The sequence below is a fragment of the Canis aureus genome, chromosome 13 (assembly GCF_053574225.1).
Source record: "Canis aureus isolate CA01 chromosome 13, VMU_Caureus_v.1.0, whole genome shotgun sequence".
Taxonomy (NCBI): domain Eukaryota; kingdom Metazoa; phylum Chordata; class Mammalia; order Carnivora; family Canidae; genus Canis; species Canis aureus.
The window spans coordinates 48,232,393-48,248,462 of NC_135623.1; the positions used below are offsets into that span (position 1 = coordinate 48,232,393).

Sequence of the window (16,070 nt, forward strand, 5' to 3'; positions counted from 1 at the left end):
AATACACACTTGCTGCTATTGCAATTTTTTAAAATACTATTCATTGAGTGCTTACTATGTGCCTGTCTGTGTGGGCTAGGGACTTCTTTTATTTATAAGTCTCACAAAAAACCTGTACGGTTGATCGGTATGATTATCCCCATCCTTCTCAAATCAACAGTGACCCAGGGAAAGAGGAGTCAAGCGAAGATGAAGAGAGGGTTTGAATCACCCAGTTTCATGCTCTTTTCACTACAATTCAGAAATTGTCAAACTTTACACCATGGCAGGGGCTCAACAGAGGAATCAGGCTCAATCTATAGAGATGATGATGATCACTTCTCTGAGGCTAACCTGCAGGTCGTCTTTCCCCAACAGTTCATTAGCAGCATATTTCTAAACAGTGAAAAGAAGCCAACAGTGCCTTTCAGTGTGAGTGCAACATATCCCTTAGTCGGAAGGGAGCCTGAGTAAAAGGGCATTTCCCCTGCACTTTCTTCTAGGAGTTCTATGGTTTAAGGTCTTGCATTTAAGTCTTTAATGCATTTCAAGTTGATTTTTGTGAATGGTATAAGACAGGCATCTAATTTCATTCTTTTGCATGTGAATGTCCAGTTTTCCCAACTCCATTTATTGAAGAGATATCATCGTTTCCCCCATTGAGTATTCTTGGCTACCTTGCCAAATATTGACTGCATACACATGGGTTTATATCTGGGCTCTTGATTCTGTTCTATTGGTTGGTCTGTTTTGTTTTATGCCAGTACCACACTCTTTTGATTTCCATGGTTTTGTAATACAATTTGAAATTAGGAAATGTGATACTTCTGCCTTTGTTCTTCTTTTCAAGATTACTTCTTGACATTGTTTTTGGCAATGATTTTTATGGATATGACACCAAAAGCACAAGCAAAAAAAAGCAAAAGTAAACAAGCAGGACTATATTAAACTAAATGTTTTGGCATAGCAAAATAAACAACCAACAAAATCAAAAGGAGATCAAAAGGATGGGAGAAAATCTTGCAAATCATATATCTAATAAGGGGTTAATACCTGAAAAGTACAAGAACTTATACTTGAGTAACAACAACTCAGCCAAAAAAAATTCCAATTAAAACAATGAGCAGTGGAACTAAATAGGCATTTTCCAAAAACGAAATACACATAGCCAGTAAGTACCTGAAAAGATGCCCAACACTTATTATCAGGGAAATGCAAATCAAAACCACAATGAGATATCACCTCACACCTGTTAGAATGGCTGTCATAAAAATGGCAGGAGAGGGGCACCTGGGTCGTGAAATGTCTGCCTTCAGCTCAGGTCATGATCCCAATCCTGGGGTCGGACTCCCTGAGCAGGCAGCCTGCTTCTCCCTCTCCCCACTGCTTGTGCTCTCTATCTCCTCTCTCTTTCTCTCTCAAATAAGTAAATAAAATCTTTTATTTTTAAAGTCAAGAGATAACAAGTTTTGGCAAGGATATGGAAGAAAGGGAACCGTTACATATTGTTGATGGGAGTAGAAATTGGTGCAGCCACTGTGGGAAACAGTATGAAGGTTCCTCAAAAACTTAAAAACAGAACTACCAAATGAGCCAGCAATCTCATTCCTGGAGGTGTATCTAAAGGAAATGAAAGCAAGATCTTGAAGAAACATCTGCACTCTCATGTTCACTGCAGAATTAGTCACAAAAGTCAAGATATGGAAACAATCTAAGAGTCTGCCAATAGATGAATGGATAAAGAAAATATGTATGCATATTATATATATTATATGATATTTAGTATAATAGTAGAACACAGACATAATATATATCATATTATTCAACCATAAAAGAAAGAAATGCTACCATTTCCAACATCGATGGACTAAGCTATTATGTTAAGTAAAATAAGTCAGACAAAAACATAGTGTATCCAAAAAAAAACATAGTGTATCCTCTCACTTCTATGTAAAATCTCACTTCTATGTAAAAAAGCTGAATTTATAGAAACAAAGTAAAATGGTGGTTGTCAGGGGCTGGGGCTGGGAGAAATGGGCAGATGTTGATCAAAGGGTATAGATGAACAGTTATAACATGAATAAATTCTGGGAACCTAACATAAGTATAGTGACTATAATCAATAATACTGTGTTATATACTCAAAAGTTGCTAAGAGAGTAGATCTTACGTATTCTCATCACACACACACATATACACAGATGGTAATCATGTGAAGTGATAAAAGTATTAAGTAACTTATTGTCATAATCACTTTGCAATATATATGTCTATCAAATCATTGTATTATATACACTTTTAACTAATGCAATGTGATATGTCAAATATATATTAATACATCTGGAAAGGGGGTATTTTACAAAAAGGAAACGACTGTAATCTGAATTTTAGAAAGACTAGAGGGCAGCCCCAGTGACTCAGCAGTTTAGCGTCGCCTTTGTCCCAGGGTGTGATCCTGGAAACCTGGGATCAAGTCCCACATCGGGCTCCCTGCATGGCGCCTGCTTCTCCTTCTGCCTATGTCTCTGCCTCTCTCTCCTGTGTGTCTCTCATGAATAAATAAAATCTTTAAAAAAAAAAAAAAAGACTAGAGACTTAGCATCATCACTGTAGAACTTCCTTCGTTCCTTCCACGCACTTTACCTTGCAATTTCTCTGCCCCACCATCCCTCCAAACCAAGGTGTTAATGAATCATAAACAAGAGCTTGCAATGTGAAGTGTAATATTTAAGGGAGTCTTCTCAAGGGACAAATACTCCGATTTTTAGATATTGTTTTTTTTGCTTTGTTTTATCTGATTGGCTGGTTGGTTGGTTGTTGTTGTCATTGTTTCTTCTTTTTTTCTTCTGTTTAAAATTTTATTAAAATTCAATTAATTAACATATAATGTATTATTGGCTTCAGAGGTAGAGGTCAGTGATTCATCAGTCTTATACAACCTCCAGTGCTCATCACATCACGTGTCCTCCTTAATGTCCATCACCCAGTTACCCCACCTCCTTACCCCCCTCCCCTCCAGCAACCCTGTTTGTTTCCTATAATTAACAGTCTCTTATGGTTCATCTCCCTCTGATTTCATCTTGTTTTATTTTTTCCTCTCTTCCCCTATGCTGTCATTGTTTTAAATCAGGCCTTGCCAGCAATTCCAACTAACCAGGGGTCCATATATATACATAGTCTGAGAATCTGTAGCATAGAGCCTGTCATGCAGAAAGAACTACAAGGAAATGACAGAAAGAAGGAAGGAGGGAGGGATGATTAGAGGGAAGGAAGAAAGAATTTGTTTCTTAAGATATATTTTGAGAAATGGAGAAATCTAAATGTTTCACATTGGAAAATTAAAATACCATATATTTTTATTACAAACCTAACTACAATAGTACACTACCAAATTAAGTGATTATTTAGTTTAGAAAATATTCCATGACACAGTTACTACAAAGCATCACTCTTCTGTTTTCCTTAGAGTACCGAATGGTTTGGAATCATTAATTACAGGTAGGAAGGCTTAGAAATCTGAAAATTTAAAACTACCCTTGGTGCACTCCTACTGGGCAAAGGTAAGTTGCCTTGAGATGATACAGTCAGGAAGCCAGGTGTCCTGATTTAATTTCCAAGCAGCATTAAATGTATCCCTTTAGGAACCTACCTACCAGGCTAAATGAAGAACACATCGGCATACTAAGGACTCAAAATATAAACCTAATGCTTGCCAATCTTAAGGAGTGATCATCACAGTTATCTTCACCTACCAGTCTTACTTAACAATAATAAATGGCTCTCTACAACCCTTAAATCATAATATAGACTTTTGCACCTGTAAGGCATCTTGGAGAATATCTGTTTCTATATTTCTATATTTTGATCTAGATATGAGGAAAATGAAGCTGATAGAGCCATTTGCAGAACCAGCACCTCCCCTGGGGTTTTCTGTTTGTACCCATGCTGGTAGGCTGAGGTTTGAGGATTGAGGCAGGAAACCAGGATGAGGAGGCAAGACTTCCCTGAACCCACGGGTTTCTACTCTATCAGGCTGCCTTTAGGAATGAGATGCCCATGACAATTTCTCTTCTCTATTTGGCTCTTCATCTTTGATCTTTAATGTACTTCATCTAGGTAGTTCGTCTAGTAGTTCAAAGATAAAAAGTAAAAAAAAGCTTTGTGTGGAATTGTATATCCTGTAGGTATCAACTCTGTTAGAGGGAACACACAAATGAAATGATGGAAAAAGTACACCAGAGTCTAACAAATGTTATGACGATGGGAAACAATAACTGGTATTTTTCTATACTATTATGCTTTTGAAGTTTTGTACTGTGAGTGTGGATTTCTTTAGTAAAGTAAAATAGTACTGCAAATCCATCTCAAATCATTATGAAGAAGTAACAGAAGATTCACACATTGAGATATATCAACACACACATGTAGAACATACTATACAGATCCTCCACAGGGAAAGTTTCTAACCACAGTCCTCTCTAGTTCTAAGTGCCTAACAAGTTCATTAACAACCTTTAAGAAGCCCCCACCAACCAGGCTACAAGGACCTTTGTCCCTCAGTTACCAGTGAAAAAGAATGGTGGCTTTGAAGTCCATCTCTTGGTGGTTTGGCCTTGCATCATTTGAGCTGCCAGATGACCACAGGGCCTCTGCAGCCGTGTGGAGTACACTCTGAATTAAGTACACTCTGAATTAAGCTTTACTTGATGATGACTAATCATCCTGTCTCAATTTAGGCTAATAGCAGCAATTTCAGTAGCACTGCATGTAATTTATTTATAATCACCCCGTCTCAATTAAGCTAATAGCAGCAATTTTGGTTGCACTGCATGTAACCAAGTATGTTTTGACAGGAAAATATATTGTTGGTGAAGGAGGAGTGGAGAGGAGGGGGAAGTAGGGAGGAGTAGAAGGGACAAAATGGAGAGAATTCTACAGGATGCAAAGTTAGAACATCACCTGCAGTCTGCATTCAATCACTTTCCTTAATGTCAGAATTTTTGCAACTTGAGGGTTGAAGTGTGTGGTTTTGTTTTTGTGGGAATTTCAGGGAGTGTGTAACTACATGGAAAAGTCTTCTGGGTATTTTAGACTAAGATCTTTAATCATTTCTTGATGTTCATGGCCGAGGTTAAACCTTAGAAATGCCATCTTTAAACTAGCCAGGAGAATGAGTGGCTTCAAGTTAGACATGCTGGGTGGATTACTAATCCCAGTCACTAGGAGCTTGGCTTGAGGTTGATCAGTTTAACTCTCAGAGCCCATGTTTCTTCATCAGTAAAATGAGACCATGGGCTACCTCATAGTGTTGGGAGGGTTAGATCAGGTAACATAGGCAGGGAACCAAGTAAAATTCTGAGTCTAAAAAGAAAAAAAAATGACCCATTTGTGCAAAATGGTGGGAAATCCAAAAGCTGAGAAATCTGACTCAGAACACAAAAAGGATAGAGTTTGGAATGGGTCACTGTGCCCCATCACCCAATCTTAGGCCTTCTAAACAGCCTTTGTAGAACTCTTACCTTGCTATTTCTATTCCATCTATGCTAATAACGAGAGGCTGTTTGTATTCCATCAGTCCCACACCAACTGGATGAAGGACAGCACACAGCAGGTAAGAGTTTCAAAAAGGTACAGTATCTGCCATTGCCATCCTGCAGGCACTGGCTAGAGATCTGCAAACCAATAGACCAGGGCAGCCCTGCCCCTTGCCCACTCTCTGCTGCTGGCTGTAGCTGCCATCAATAAGGCCAAGAAGTCTGTTTGGGGAAGAATTCAGATAATTGGTTGTCCGAGCCAGTAACCTGGGGGTCATTGTTTTACCTCTCTCCTCCTCCTCTCTTCTCTCATATCTGATAATCAGTTTTTGTGATAATCATTATTTCTTCCAAATATCTTAATTCTGTCCTTTTTACCTTATTCTCACTGCCATCCCTTAGTTCAGGACCCCATCACTTCTCACCTGGACTATCACAACTGCTTCCCAAGTGGCCTTTCTTTGTGTCTTCTCCATGACTCCCCAGGCTTGCAGCCAAAGTAGATTTGTAAAGTGCAAATCTGGTGGGGTCGCTCCCTTCCTCAAAAGCTTCCAATGGCCTCTCATCAGTCGTAGGAAAAGTCCAATATTTTTAAAACAGTCCACTAGGTCTTGCACAATCTGATTCTACCTGTGTTTTCAGCTCTGTGTTGAACTACAATTGAAGTTCTGCATACTACAGTCCAAATTTGTCCAATTTGGTCTTATTCTAATTCTTTAAACATGCCAGGCTTTTCCCTCTGATTAAGGCCTTCACAATGCTATTACCTCTTATGGGAATATTCTTCCCCACTCTTCCAGACCAATAAGCTACTACTTGGCCTTTCCATCCTGGTTAAACTGCATTTTTAAAGACCTTCCTTGTTTTTTTTTTTTCCCAAGTTTATTGGTTTTCTTCTATAATACACTTTCCCGGCAATCTGAGGATTTCTCCTTTTAGACAATCATTATGCTTGTTAATATCATTAAACTCAGGACTCTATTTGTCTTAATTATCACTGGATTTCCAGTGCATGACATACTCAGCATACTTCTGAATAGGAACTATCAAAAATTATGCAAAAAATTTAAATCACTGCTTAACAAGGCCACTATACACTTGAGGGGCATGTATACTTAATTTGATATGCAATTTATTACTTAGTAAGGTGCAAACTCTTAAAGTGAGATGCTGACTTATAGAAGATGGACAAGTAGTAAAATATCTATTTTATGATCAAGTTATGATTTCTGTCCAGTAGAAAAAGGAACACTCACAGTTATGGCTTTATTTATTTCTAGAACATTAATCACTTGTATAGTTATCTCTATGATCTCACTCCAGCACTTGATTTTTCAACAACCATCCATACTTTGGTCTTTTGTAGCTCCCATCACACCAATGTTTCATCTTGCTGGTTTCCTCTCTCCTGAGTTAATGGATTTTTTGACAAACGTTGACTATATACCTGTATGACAGTTGTTTTTAACTTTTTGAAAATTATGCTTTGGCAGAGCAACTGAGGAGGAGCACAAGTCTTTGATGACTCAGTTGGCTGACATCCTTAGAACAGACGCCATTGAGGCCCTTAGGTGAAGAAGTTTAGGTGGGAGAAAGAAAGAGGAGAGAAGTACCAGAAGTATAGCCCTGAGCTTGGGAAGTGCAAGGCTCTTTCTGGAGAGAAGAGAAACTCAACATCTACATCTGAAAAACTGAAAAATAGTTTGAGAGCTTTAGATAGTAGAAGAAATAAATGCAGAAGGACAATTGTGTAGACTAAAATTTTCTCTCCCAAAAAGCTTCCCTGTGCTGATCTTCAGCCTAAACACTGGCATAGGTGCCAATGGAACTAGAATAGGAAGCTCTGAGGTTAGAGTCTGTGTGGCAGAGGCCGCTGGTGCTCCATGGCTGCTCTGTGACTCATCCTCCTTTCATAGAACATCATTCGCCACTTTTTCTCATTCTCCTTTAAAGTTCATAGTGACAATGTGACTGGGCTACTGTCAATAAAATTTGAGTGAAAGATGTGAGTTCCCTCCAGACCTGGCTCATAAAAACCCGGGAGCAATTCTCGCTCCCTTTTCCCCAAGGGCTGGCAGAATGAAAAGGGCTCTGAGGACTTGGAGCAAAGTGTAGCCATTAAGTAGAAGGGACTTAGTCTCTGCAAGACTGTGTACAGCAATTTCTTTACTGACCTACACTGGAAATAACTCTCCCTTGGGTTAAGCCATGAGGATTTGGGGATTATTTGATAAGTGGCTAGCCTACTGTGGTTGTTAAGAGGGCTCAATCCACATCTCCCTCTTTTCAGAAGTCCTCCCTAACCACTCCAGTCCACAGTGACCTTAGAACTGATAGCACATGCCATCAGATTCATTAAATTTAGTGTTTAATCATGTGCTTTTATGCCTCATGATTTAAACTAAATATTACCCAACCTGCATTTCATGGAACACTACCCTTTAAGATAATGTTGCTAGGTATTCCATTAAAAGGAGGTTCCATAAGTAAAACAAAAAAAGTTTGAGGAATATTAGGTTGAATGAGTCTTATGTTTGCAGGCTTTCCAAAGTCTCTAATGAGATAACAGGACTCACATATGCTTAAAATGGAGTTCTAGCATATGGTGTTTCTGTTTGATCATGAGATTTTTTTTTTCATGTATTTGTTTGGAAAGAATGCATGTAACCCTTTCACTCGTGTGTGTGTGTGACTGTGTATCTATATGTCTATACGTCTATGTCTTATGCCTTCTGTGAAGTCATAGATCATGAGGAAGTGGATTTATTTGTCTTCAATACCCTGAAACACGATGCACACAGTTCTACGGTATCAGTGTCAAGAACCTGGCCTGGGAAAGAGGCAGCCAGAAGGCTTCAGGGGGGCGCACGTATGAGTTGGGCCTTAGAAAACGAGTAGAGGTTTTGCAGCAGGGAAAGAGCAGGTGAGAGCATAAGGAAAGGTATCCCAGGTGAAGGAGACAGCGTGGACAGGACCCCTGAGGCTGGAGAATGGCCGGAGAAAGGAGAGTCCATTTCATCACGGGAATCAAATAGACCCCTTGGATTCTGCCTACCAAGCAACTGCCCAACTGTGAAGCTGTAACCCAGTCACCTCTGGGAAGAGCAGACATGGCCACTCCCTGTATTCCACCCCTGGAGGACAGGGGTCATGTACTGTGAATCATTTTAGGCCCTGTTCCTCAGCCTGGGATGCAGCTCGCACATGTACGGGCCACATGGCCCTCCCCGTCTGAGATTTCCCATCCGAATGAGAAAACACAACCCTCCTGGGATGGCTACAACAGCTAAATTTTTTAATTGCTGCCAAAGCCCTTAGCGCAGTGACTGGCACACCATTGTATGCTCTGGAAATGGAGGCTATGAGCATCGTTTGCTTAGTAAGTGCTCAGAGAAGGGAGGACAGCAGAGGGGAGGAGGGAGGGCAAGACACTGGCAACCAAAGAAAAGGCAGAGAGGGATGTAGCTCTCCTAGCTCATTTTCCCACTTGGCTGACACTGAGAGGCAAATGCCCTTTACTCTCCATTTCAGGAACAATCCTTCCTTGGCTGCATTCCTCAGGGCGGCTGTTTTGGAGGCCTTGAAGTGAAATGTCGAGTTAAACATCAGTGTACACTGCCAAGGGCAGGAGAGCATACTGCCCGTCACCATGATGGAGCAGAACAGAGGGTCCTTTCTGGAAGAACATCCCGTCACTCCTCACACATGGCAGCCAAGTTCTGGGGGGCCTGAGAGGGTGTGGGGAAGTGCTCTGAAGGGTTACTCTGTCCTTGGCCCATCGGTTCCCAGGATCTAATGACGGAACAGAGAGAGTCTGGCCTCCTTATAGAGAAGACCATGTACCTGACAAAATTGTTCCTTTATGATAAAATTCATCAGAGCAAGAGGCCAGGGAACCAAAAATGTGGGCTGGGTCTGCAAGGAGAAATAGATTCCAGAGAATTTTAAGACTGGCTTATCTGCCTGAGGAGACATAAGAATGAGAGGAGGGACGTGTCCATGTCTGGGGCCTCTTTCCTCTTTCCCTTCCACCCCAAGTGAGCAGCAAGTGTGGCCAACAGAAGGATCTAGGGTCAGGGCAGGAGGCCCGGAGGCTGGTAAGAGGAGAAAACGTTCTGATGGGTGGACTCCACTGACTGGGTCAATGTGGCCAGATGGCTTTTTCAGAGGAGTGATCTCTTTGCAGATGCTTTGCTCCCACAGCCCACTGCCAAAGACCTCTCAAGGGGGATCTAGAGCCTCTCCCAGAGGGCACGTCTCTTACCCCTGGGCCCCACAAGGAGAAGGCCGCACTGTCCCCAGAAAGGTGAAGAGGGGTCAAAATCATCCAACCTTACCTTTAGTGTTTTTGGGGAGAAGGTACTGAAGTGTATATATATATATATATTAGGAGACTAAAATATGATTCCTATCCTGAGACTAAGTCGCTTCACAAGTGAGAATCAAGGAAGCTGTGTGGCCTCCTTGTCAGGATGCAAGGACCAGAAAACGACTGTAATGGGAAGACTAGAAACATGCTTGCTGATAGGGGCTGCTTAGTAAGTTATGACATTGCATAAAAAATCACATATATAATAATTTCATGATATGCCTCATCTGATTACATATATTAAGATCTAAATAACAGAAAGAGATGGGGGAAAGGGATGAGGGGATGAGGGAGGAAGCACACCAAAATCAACACCAATTATTTCGGGACAGTGTGACAATAGGTGAATTTTTTTTTCTATTTTGAAGTCTGGGTGTCATGAGGGAATTCACCTTTGTTCCTGTTAATAAAACAGTTTCTCACTGTAAAAAAAGAAAAGTGCAAAATGCCACCAAGAGGAAAAGAGAAATCATTGGAATTATGGGTGATCTTCATTTTCTTCCTCATGCTTTTCTGTATTTTTAAGTTCACAATAAGGGGTTTACTATGTGAACTATAATTAGCAACACTTGTTTGTATTTTAAAACGCTGGCCTACTCTAGAAATAGCACTCTCTTTGCCTCTGGGAAAGCACTGCAATTTCTGCCCCCTGGCTAGGCCTTTGTCTTCTAGCACAGCGAACACTGGGTTAAAGGTCTTAAGACACAAAGATTAGTACAGGACCTTAGAAAAGTCATTTTACTCCCACTGGGCCTCAGTGCGTCTGTGAAGTGGACACATCTGCTCTGCTTACTACAAAGAGCCTTCGTGAAGAGCAAGTTCACAACTACTCACCTGTAAAGGCCCCTAGAGATGTAAGAAAACAGACTCCAGGCCACATGCAGACATTCTCAGAGTTGCACTAAACTGCTGTAGCTGACAACGGCCTCCAAGTCATGTAGAGATTAAGAAGCCATTTGCCTGGGCAGAGAGTGAGTGACAGCCAATATCATGGTGGCATTTTTCACCTGGAGAATGTCAGAATGGGCCCTGGCCTTGAGTCCAGACTGAATTCTCCACCTCACGAAAAATGGTGATGAAGTTCCCCTACCCTGATCCTCTCATCAGAAACCAGAAGACCTGCTCTCCTGCTCTCTGGACACAGGACAAAGTCTGACTTCTTTGTCTGATACATCAGGACTCTTGTTTTTTTATTTCTTTTTAAAATATTTATTTATTTATTCATTTATTTATTTGAGAGAATGAGAGAGAGAGAGGGAGCAAGCACAGGGAGGGGCAGAGAGAAGTTTAGCAGAGTCCTTGTTGAGCTCAGAGCTCCCACTGCAGGGCTCGATATGGAGCTTGATCTCATGACCCTGCGACCATGACCTGAGACCATGACCTGAGCCAAAACCAAGTATCCAGTGCATAATGAACTGTGCTACCCGGGGGCCCCACATCAGACCTTTTAAAAATCTGGCCCTCCCACCTAAGGTATCAGCCAGCCCTCACAAAATAGTCTGGATACTTTCAGGACACTGAGCCTTTGCATATACTGTTCTCTTTGCATTCTCTTTGCATTTTTTGCTCAGGTGTTAGGACCCAGCTCCCAGGTCACCCCTGCCATGCTGTTCCTCGTAGAGTTGTCAGTGGTTTACTGTTTCCCAAACTACTGAATTAAACCTCTGTACTTGTGTGAAGTCAGAAAGAAAGATCACTTAGATATGTGTGTGTGTGTGTGTGTGTGTGTGTGTGTACACACACGCTGGTTTCTGGAGGCCAATCCATACTTGCTTCATCAAGGATATTGACCATGAAACAATGGTGGTGACCAGCTGTAAGAAGACACTCTATACATGTCTGTCATACAAGCAAACAGTTGAAGACACACTGCCGGGGATCAGGGAGTGGAGCATAGTCAGGGCGGGGAGGACTGAGAGGATCTCATTGGGAGGGCCACCGGCGCAAGGACTCACGGGATGGTCTGCATCCAGTTCAGCTCCATAGCTGAGGATCTGGTTGGCAAATCTGTCGAGCTCTTGAATGGTTCTTGGGAACCAGGGCACTGAAACACAGAAAGGGCAAAGCCTTGAACGGAAGGTTGGCAGGACACCGCCAAAGGCCTCACCAAGGTCAGAAGCATGAATCAGCTGCAATTAGACCAATGGCGGGCCAGTGGTATCCCATATAACCACCCGATTAATACGGAAGTTAACTCCCGTTTTCCTTGAAAACTAACTTTCCTAAATGTCAGCGTTGTTGAGGTATACTTGACAAATAAAATCATGAGATATTTAAAGTGCACGTCATCATGACCTTACATGGATATACATCACGAACACATTTCCCCCATCTACTTAACACATCCATCAACTCACACATATTTATCTTAGTAAAAACATTTCAGTTCTACTACCTTAGCAAACGTCAGTTATATAATACAGCATTATCAACTGCAGTCACCGTGTTTTACATTAGGTCCTCAGATCTCACACACCTTAGAGCTAAAACATACCTTTTTACTAACCCTTCCCTACCTCTTCCAGCCCCCAGCCTTGGTGATCACTCATCTACTGTCTATGTCCATGAGTTTGGTAAGCTTTTTTTAAGTTACATGTAGAGGGGATACCTTGCTTTATTTGTTTTTCCCTGTCTGGTTTATTTCACTTAGCACCTTGGAAAATAATTTTAGAACATATTCCCCAGTATAATCTCTTTCCTGAAGATTTTCTCTGAATTATCTCAAAATTTACCTCCCTCCCCTCCATGATGGTATAGTAGCATGATTCCTGGTGGTTTTCTTTTCTTTATTTATTTATTCATGAAAGACACAAAGAGAGGGGCAGAGACACAGGCAGAGAGAGAAGCAGGCTCCCTGTGGGGAGCCCAATGTGGGACTTGATCCTGGGACCCAGGGGTCCACCCTAAGCCGAAGGCAGATGCTCAACCACTGAGCCACCCAGGTGTCCCCTATGGTTTTCTTTAGTAGAAGAGTATTGCATGTAACCTCAGAATATAAATTAGATGAAACCAGAGCTGTTCTGTTCCAAGCCAGGATAAGCCCACAAGACTCCCCTCGTGATCCCACCTTCCCATCACATGTCTCCCTCCCAAGGGCTCCCAGGCATCATCCTGGAAGAATCTTTTGAGGCCAAAGCCAGTGTGAAAGTCACTGATGAAGAAAAATGGAGTCAAGCCATTTAGGATTTGATGGTGCCCCATAGTAGGTAAAGAATCTGCAGACTTGTTTTTTGGAGCTGCCCTAGTAGGGAGAGGGGATGATGCACAAGCCAGTGTGGCCTATGGGGAAGAAGACACAGGTGGGGTGCAATGGTCCCAGGAATGGGGGGGAGACTAGGACACCCTATAAGGTGCATGAGGCCAGGACCTGTGCGTGAGCACACTGTGGTTCAGGTGCTCGGGGAGGAGAGGGAATGAAGGGGGTAGGGAGAAGGGATGGAGGAAGGAAGAGGGAGCTCTGGTCATGCTGACTCCATGGCGCTCATGACAGCAACCATCCCTGGGGCGTCAGGTCTGGTCCAGTTGGCAGTTTCTAAAGAATCTCTAAAACAAGGAAAGCGTCAGGATTCTCCTGTACAGATGAAATCCTGCAGCCCTGAAAGCCTACGAGACCCGACCTGTTGAAGTCACACAAGATGTTAAGTGAGCGGTGGCTCCAGGGAAACTAAGTCACAGAGCTTAGGGAGACCTGGGGACAAAGAGGAGGGGAGCGGCCGGGGCGGCGCCAAGGCCCCCAGTGCTCCCCCAGAAATGAGACTTTCTTTCTTTCTTTCTTTCTTTCTTTCTTTCTTTCTTTCTTTCTTTCTTTCTTATACATTTTTTATTGGAGTTCGATTTGCCAACATAGAGCATAACACCCAGTGCTCATCCTGTCAAGTGCCCCCCTCACTCCCTGTCACCCAGTCACCCTGCCCCCCCACCCCGCCCACCTCCCCTTCCACTACCCCTTGTTCCTTTCCCAGAGTTAGGAATCTCTCATGCTGTGTCACCCTCACTGATGTTTCCCACTCATTTTCTCTCCTTTCCCCTTTATTCCCTTTCACTATTTTTTATATTCCCCAAATGAATGAGACCAGACAATGTTCCGGAGAAGAACAAACATTACATGAAATGAGGTTTAGAGCAAGAGCAAGCTTCACTTCGTTGCCTTGTAGTCAGCAAGGTCTGGCTCGGAATCCAGGCTGCATCCTCGGCTCTCGAGCCTCAGTCCTAACTGTGAAGTTGGCCATAATGGCAACATCAATAGGAAGAGAAGCAGGTGATTTTTCGAGGCCTCACCGTGCGCTGCCACCGCACTTACCATTTTGGTGGGATAGCTCTTTTATTTTATTTTACATTTTTTAAAATTTAAATCCAATTTGCCAGCGTACAGTTTAAGACCCAGTGCTCATCCCTCCAGGTATCTCTCAATGCGAGCGTTACCGCGAGGACGCAGGACATTGCAGGCAAAGGGCGCAGCTTCTGTCTGTCCGCGGTCCGTAGGTCCCTAGGTCCGTAGGTCCGGGCGGGTCAGGCAGGTCTTTGGGATCCGCGGGGCCAGGCGCAGGCGGACGGGGAAGCGCATGCGAGCCATCTAGTGACCAGACTGCGGAAGTGCCACCTGTGCTCGCCGTCACCTGTGCTCGCCGTCCGCGCCCCAGGCGGGCAGCCGGCGCACCGCGGTGCGGTTTCCACTGCACTAACCGCGGTCCCTCCAGAGCCCTGCTCCATCCATAGGAGGCACAAAACCGTCGGCCGCCGCCGTGAGCGATGACAACCGACACCGAGCGCTGTTCTGAACGGTTAACTCGCCAGGCGGGCATTGGCGGTGTCAAGGGGGCGTAGAGAGGTCAAGTGGCAGACCCAACACAGGGTTCCTCCGTAGGAAAAGGGGTGCCCGGATTCGCACTCAGGCCTGGGCGACCCAGTGCTTCCCTGCTGACCACGCACGCATCCCGCCAGTGTGGGGCGTTGGAGCGGCTGTGGCTGGCCTCCCGAGCCTCATGCCCACGGCCCTCAGCCTGGAGGCCTCTTCTCAAGGCTGGACCCTGCAGCAGGATTCCGGCAGAGTCTTATCGGGCCTCATGTGGTACCAGGCACCGTCCTAGACCCATCACGGGAGCCACCTTGCCTGACCCGCACAGCCACCCAGGCCCGGCTGTCCTCACTGTTCCCATTTTACAGATGAGCACACGGAGCCACCAGGATGATTCTTTCCGTCCGTGGGCCTCTGGAGGCCCGACTGCTGCACTCTGGACTCTGCGATGACCGTGTCCAGCTCACCTGACATGGCACCTGGCTCCCCACTTGGTCTCTTGGACTTTTCCCCAGGCTTTTCTTTCTTCCTGAGTCCGTCACTTCTTTGCCTTGTACAGCGGAGCTCAGTTGTCAGCCCTGAAAACGAGGGCTCTTCCTTTTTTTTTTTTTTTTTTTTTTATTGGTGTTCAATTTACTAACATACAGAATAATACCCAGTGCCCGTCACCCATTCACTCCCACCCCCCGCCCTCCTCCCCTTCCACCACCCCTAGTTCGTTTCCCAGAGTTAGGAGTCTTCATGTTCTGTCTCCCTTTCTGATATTTCCCACACATTTCTTCTCCCTTCCCTTATTTTCCCTTTCACTATTATTTATATTCCCCAAATGAATGAGAACATATAATGTTTGTCCTTCTCCGACTGACTTACTTCACTCAGCATAATACCCTCCAGTTCCATCTCAGGTCCTTCCAAACCCCAGTAAGGAAGAGACCTCGTTATCTCTCCTTCAAATTATCCTGGAAGGAGAGATAACGAGGTCTCTTCCTTACTGGGGTTTGGAAGGACCTGAGACAGGACACCCTATTGTCTTCAAGTAGGGCTCAGGGTCCCCCCGAGACCACCCCAGCTTCTCCCAATGTCAGCACCCCATCAGCTCCCCACCAGGGCACCCTTTCCCCGCCCAGCATGTCTCTTCCCTGGGAATCGGTCCATGATTCCAGCAGGTGCCGCCGCCCCCAGGGACAGGCCTCGCCAGCCTCGTCTTGCTGCCCCCCTTCTGATTCAGGACACCCCTCACCCTGTCAGAGAGGTGCCCCAAACACATCTCCGGAGGCACAGGATGTGAGGGGGTCCCAACCCTGTGGGGCTTTCATTCTAGTGGGGGGGTGACAGAAGAGAAGCAGTAAGTACCTGGAAACAGGTAACAGGGCAGGAGGCTCCTCACGGACAC

The 16,070-nt window shown here is 44.1% G+C and overlaps 1 protein-coding gene across 1 annotated transcript in view; it reads right to left on the reverse strand.

Moving 5' to 3' along the window:
• PAH (phenylalanine hydroxylase) overlaps positions 1 to 16,070 on the reverse strand; it is an 80,054-nt gene that overhangs the window by 29,808 nt on the left and 34,176 nt on the right. Inside the window, exon 4 of the mRNA XM_077846115.1 lies at positions 11,838 to 11,926. Coding sequence (XP_077702241.1) covers positions 11,838 to 11,926 — 89 coding nt within the window. The remainder of the gene's footprint in view (positions 1 to 11,837; positions 11,927 to 16,070) is intronic.